Here is a 5,494-nt window from a genome sequence, read left to right as displayed (position 1 = left end):
TGTTTTTAAAAATAAATAAATTATTGGATTGGAAACTGGAGTTGATTTGCTTTTTGTGCCTAGCTTGGAAGTTGTCCTATCCATGAGCTGGACTTTTCTGCAAATACGCTAACCAGGTTAAGGAGTTTACAGGAAGCTCTGATAAAGGGACCTACCTTCTCCGTGTATAAAAGCCATCAGTCTGTCTTCTTCTGTGGGCAGGTTATGGGATATTCAAGAGACACAGAAGTGCTAGCGGTGCTACCTCTGATGAATGTAGACAAACGGGTGCCTTGCAGCCTGTCCTATCTCCTCAGGGTGGAGGTGCAAACATACCAGTTTGCCACAGCATCCATAAGGCCTAGAAACACCCATACCACACCCCAGTGGAGGCTGGTGGCTCTGATGTCAGCGGGGTGGTGAATCTACTCCAGGTTTCAGTCAGAACTCTGCTTCGCACCTTGGAGAGCTCCTTTAGAGTTCTGACTGAAAACTGGAGCGGATTCACCACCCCGCTGACATCGGAGCCACCAGCCTCCTCTGCCAGACCCAGACACACACACAGAGCCCTGATCATTGCATCCCTGTTTTCATTGGAGCCACCTCTTATCTCTTGTTCTTCTCAGTATAGGCAATAATTCAGACTCCTGAATCTACCAGAAATTCAAGTTACTTATAAAAGGTCACTGAACGGCAAGCCACTTCCTCTCATGAGCTCCCCTTGTGGCTTGTTCATCACTTTGCTATGGATTGCAACACCTCTGGGGTGAAGAGATCCTGCTGCCAGCTAAGCCTCCGTAGGCCCCTCCCTGCCTGGATTGTACCGGAGAATTCATCAGAGCTCTCCGGTTACATTTGCATGCAGGAAAGGTATCTGGAAGGAAGGAGGGACTGAGCACCGCTAGAGCACCTGCTACTGCTGTCAAGGTGATGCTTCCCTAACAAGGCACCTTTGAGTCTGCACAGAGTTTCCCAGCCTGGAAGCTGAACTTGGGATCCCATCGGGCGCGAGGAGGCAGTGGTGCCACTTCTCTGCACTCTCCCAAAATGCACTTTTGGGAAAGGAGACGCCTCGGTCCCTTTTCGCATCTGCTGCTGCTGGGGGTCCTGATACTCTTTGCCACAGTGCTGCTGAAATACACCAGTTGGGAGTGTGAGTTCACCCACGTGGGCAAAGACACCATGGACCCCAAGAGTCAATTCTGCCAGGGCAGGCTGTACCAGTCCGTGCGCCTCTCTCCCACGGGCAACGTCAGTTGCTCTCGGATCATCAGAGGGGACACCAAAGCGGTCCAGCAGGCTCTGCTGAACAAATTGCTGCGTGGAAACAGGAGGGAGCCCTTAGAGGAGAAAGCATACTTGAACATGACCAAGGACTGTGCATTCTTCAAAGGAAGCAGGAAATTTATCGAGTTGCCACTGAGCAAAGAGGAGGAAGCCTTCCCTATTGCCTATTCCATGGTGGTCCATGAGAAGATTGAGATGTTTGAAAGGCTACTGAGGTCCATCTACACCCCTCAGAATGTGTACTGTGTCCATGTCGACAGGAAGGCCCCTCAACCTTTCCAAGAGGCGGTTCGGGCAATTGCCTCCTGCTTTGAGAATGTCTTTCTGGCGTCTAAACAGGAGCGGGTGGTGTACGCCTCTTGGTCCAGGGTTCAAGCCGATTTGAACTGCATGGAAGAGCTACTTCAGAGCAAGGTGAGTTGGAGGTACCTCCTGAATACCTGTGGGACTGACTTCCCCATCAAGACCAATGCAGAGATCGTCCAAGCCTTAAAACTCTTGAATGGGAAAAACAACATGGAGTCGGAGAAACCATCTCTGAGTAAAATGGGCCGCTGGAAATATCGCCATAACGTGATGGATTCTGTGGTCCGAACCAATATAGAGAAGAGCCCCCCTCCTCAAAGCTCCCCGATGTTCACAGGTAATGCATATGTCATAGTCACCCGCGAGTTCGTCCAAAGCCTTTTCAAAGATCCAGCTGCAAAACAGCTGTTGGAGTGGTCCAAAGATACCTACAGTCCTGATGAGCATCTTTGGGCCACTTTGCATCGGATGCCGGGGGTGCCGGGCTCCGTCCCTTTTAACGACAAATTCGACCTCACAGACATGAATGCCATTGCGAGGGCAGTGAAGTGGGCCTACAGTGAAGGAGAGGTCAGCAAGGGTGCTCCTTACCCTCCTTGCTCAGGCGTCTACCAGCGGGCGGTGTGTGTCTACGGAACAGGTGACCTCCGCTGGCTGATCAGTCAGCATCACCTGTTTGCCAACAAGTTTGACCCCAGAGTTGACGAGTATGCCATACAGTGTTTGGAAGAGTATCTACGCTACAAATCGATATATGGGAAGGGACTCTGAGTGAGCGCCTGCATGGTTCCTCAGTAAGGGGGACTCTGTAGAGACTGCCGTTTTGAGAACCTGGCAAATTTCTATGTAGCGCGACTTGAGCATCTTTGAAGCACTTAACAGCCACTAAGCTCCCCCTGTGTTCGTAGACAGAAACTTGTGGATGTTGCAAAGGACATGGCAGGCAGGCAGCATTTTCCCCAGTGGGGGCATGGGAAGGAAGGTGACTTTAGAATACCAAAAGCAAATCTAGCCATAAAAAAATTCCCAAATTCATAGTGCAATACAGGTTAACTCAAAGGGTGCATCAAATGTACAAGCTTTCAAGATCTCCAGATCTCTTCATCAGGTAAGATGTTACAAAAAGTGGGTTGGTGAGGGGCAGGGGAATAGGAGAGAGAGAAAAAAACTCTGACTGGGTGCCTAAGTCAAGATGTCTGTATAGTCAGAGTCAGCTGCACTTCGCAACCTGCTCTCAAGGCCAGACTTGTTTGTCACCCTCCTGCCTTATGGCTTCTTTGCCTGCAGAACAAATGTGTATCTGAGCCATAGGTGGTTGTGAAGGGGGGTTTCTAATGTCTTTCAGGCAGTGGAGGCTGGTGACTCTGATGTCGGGGGGGGGAATCCACTCCGGGTTTCAGTCAGAACTCTAAAGGAGCTATCCAAGGTGCTCGGATAGCAACTCTAAGAGTTCTGACTCGTTCTGACTGAAACCCGGAGTGGATTCATTGCCCCACTGATATTGAAGCCACCAGCCTCTATTGCTTTTAGGATTTTTAAAACATGCACACCAAGGTATATGAAAAAAGGAGTGAGCATTTTGTCATTTGCTTCTTTCTGTTTAATTTGCTCCCTTCCCTGTATGTTAAATGTATATGAATAATAGTGACTGCATTTTTCATGTATGATGTATGTCAGGAAGGCTTTGGTGGGCATAATTTAGCAGGAGCGCACTGAAAGATCTCTCATGGGTCAAGCTGCTTCATCTTCCCCCAGTAGTGCTTGTGTGAATCACATCTGAGTCCAACTTAAATTGGTAACATAACCAGAGGATGTTGGTTCTCACTGTTGGAGCTTAATATTGTTTCGCTTTCCCTACTTCTACAAGTGATAGAACATTTGCATAGCATATTTTTTTAATGTTGCCAGTTTCCATGTGAGAAGAGAGTACTAGAGAGTTTGAGTGGCTTCATGGCATGTTTAAAAATATATAAGTTGTGCAGATATTGCTAGACCAAGGGTGGGTAAAGTGGTGCCCAGGGGCACCCCTGTGTCCCCAGATACCTTCGCTAGTGCCCACCAAGACACACGACTACCAATTTTTATTTACAATTTTTTTTTATTTTCCTACTGCCAGCTAAGATTGGTTCAAAGCAAGGTGGGAACCTCTAGTTGCTGCCATCTTGATTTCCCATGACTACCTCTGGGCTGTTTACATATCCTTTGTGACTAGCTAGGCCCACCCATGGCAGCCATTTTATGGTTGTGCTCAGGGCAGTTTCTCCAACTTCCAAATGTGCCCATGGGCCCAAAAGGTTCCCTACCCCTTTGCTAGACTATAACAGAGTATCAGTTCCTCCCAGACGAAGTGGTCTTGGAGCTCATCCCCACTGCAAGGTTCCTTCTCACCAATCAGATTTCTTTCTCCCTTTGCTGGCTATAACCCAGCTTCAAAACTGTTTCTCTGCAGCTTCCAGCCAAGCAAGTGGGGTATGTTTGATAGCTAGTAGCCAACAGCCATCAAAAGCCATCAACGCATAGTGTCAAGCCAAGGGGAGACCAACCTGGCCCATCTATCAGACAGAGAAGCAGCAGCAGGGATTTCGCTCCCCCCCCCCCGCTACAAAGAACACTCCACTCCAACTGACAATTGCCCTGGGAGTGCAGAAGTAAGGAGGAAGAACGCCATCCATCGGCCACAGGAACAAGAGCCACCAATCGCTATTCAAGCAGGAATGCCAGCAAAGGGAAGATCAGCCTGGCCTGAGGTGCATTTAAATGCCTTAGCTCACCACCTTGTTCTGGCCTTGAAAAGCTGCTCTCCCTCCTCTTCCTTTTCCTTCCACTCCCCTTCCCTTGTGTGCGTCTTGTCTTTTTAGCTTGTAAGCCTAGTGGCAGGACCTGTCTTTTTTTTTTTTTTTTAAACTAATACGAGCTACTTTGGGAGACAATAATTGCCTGAAAAGTTGGATAAAAATACAATAAATAAATACATTAACACGTTTATGGAAACATCTTTGAGTCTTCAGGACAGAAGCGTATTTACTTAGCTAGTAGCTAAACAAAAATCAAGGAAAAGGGCAACCTTCCCTAGCCAACAAAGGATGCTGAGAACAACATGTTAGCAAATGGTCACTTATCAGAATTCTTTTGGGAGCTCAGATTTCCAGCTGGGTGTGTGTGTGTGGTAATAATCCCATCTAATGTAAAAAGAGGTTGGGTCAGAAAAGGGGAAGATGAAAGAAAGATGGACCAGTGAAAAGCACTCTAAACCAGGAACTTTGTTCATTAGGGTAGTTATTCCCAGGGGAGGCTGATGGCTCTGATGTGAGTGGGTGCAGGCCACCAAAGCAGCTATCCTTTAGACTGGTTCTGACTGATACCCGGAGCGGATTCACCCCCTGCCCCACTGACATCGGGGCCACCAGCCTCCAGTGGCTATTCTCCCCTTCCCGCACCCAGACAGGGGCTTCTGTGTCTTTTCACAGACAAAACCTCGAGAGGTAACACCGTCTCCAGGCACTACATCACCATGCAAGGGGAGCAGGGGAAGCTGGTAATGCTCATGTTGGTTTGGAGTCTGCTACATAACCTTTGCATGTGGACATTTTCGTGGGGGTGGCAGGATCCACACGTGAAAGAGACACTAGGCAAAGAAGTGGGAAGAGCTGGGCACTTAGAATCAATGATGCAGGCGAGCTGGAGCTCACAGGGATGCCCCCCCCCCCGGCACTTTCTTATTAGCAGGGACACTGACATCCTCTGCCAGCCCCCTCAGAGCTCCCTGCGTCCTTTGAGTTTAGCTGTATTATTACTGGCAATAAAACTGCCAGTATCACCCTTCCCCCTGTACAAATGTACAGTGTGGCCACACTTGGAATACTGTGTCCAGTTCTGGTCACCACACCTAAAAAATGATACTGTAGAGCTGGAAAAAGAGCAG

General features: G+C 48.6%; 1 protein-coding gene across 3 annotated transcripts; it reads left to right on the top strand.

Annotated features, from left to right (window-relative positions):
• Positions 1-838: 838 nt before the first annotated feature.
• GCNT3 (glucosaminyl (N-acetyl) transferase 3, mucin type) lies at positions 839-4,560 on the top strand. Of its 3 annotated transcripts, none has more exons than XM_084816398.1 (2): positions 839-2,680; positions 4,000-4,560. In XM_084816398.1, the coding sequence occupies exon 1, from the start codon at positions 1,027-1,029 to the stop codon at positions 2,341-2,343; it is 1,317 nt and encodes a 438-aa protein (XP_084672524.1). In that variant the 5' UTR covers positions 839-1,026; the 3' UTR covers positions 2,344-2,680; positions 4,000-4,560. The 3 variants fall into 3 exon arrangements, with proteins under 3 accessions (XP_084672524.1, XP_084672523.1, XP_084672525.1); XM_084816397.1 differs by having other exon boundaries at positions 845-2,680; positions 4,022-4,555; XM_084816399.1 differs by having other exon boundaries at positions 845-2,920; positions 3,087-4,554.
• Positions 4,561-5,494: the final 934 nt, after the last annotated feature.

The sequence above is a fragment of the Heloderma suspectum genome, chromosome 11 (genome assembly GCF_057233095.1).
Source record: "Heloderma suspectum isolate Gila_16-S chromosome 11, 16-S_ref, whole genome shotgun sequence".
In the NCBI taxonomy this organism is placed as follows: domain Eukaryota; kingdom Metazoa; phylum Chordata; class Lepidosauria; order Squamata; family Helodermatidae; genus Heloderma; species Heloderma suspectum.
The sequence above is the reverse complement of the archived record's forward strand: the minus strand, read 5'-3'. Positions and strand labels throughout refer to the sequence as shown.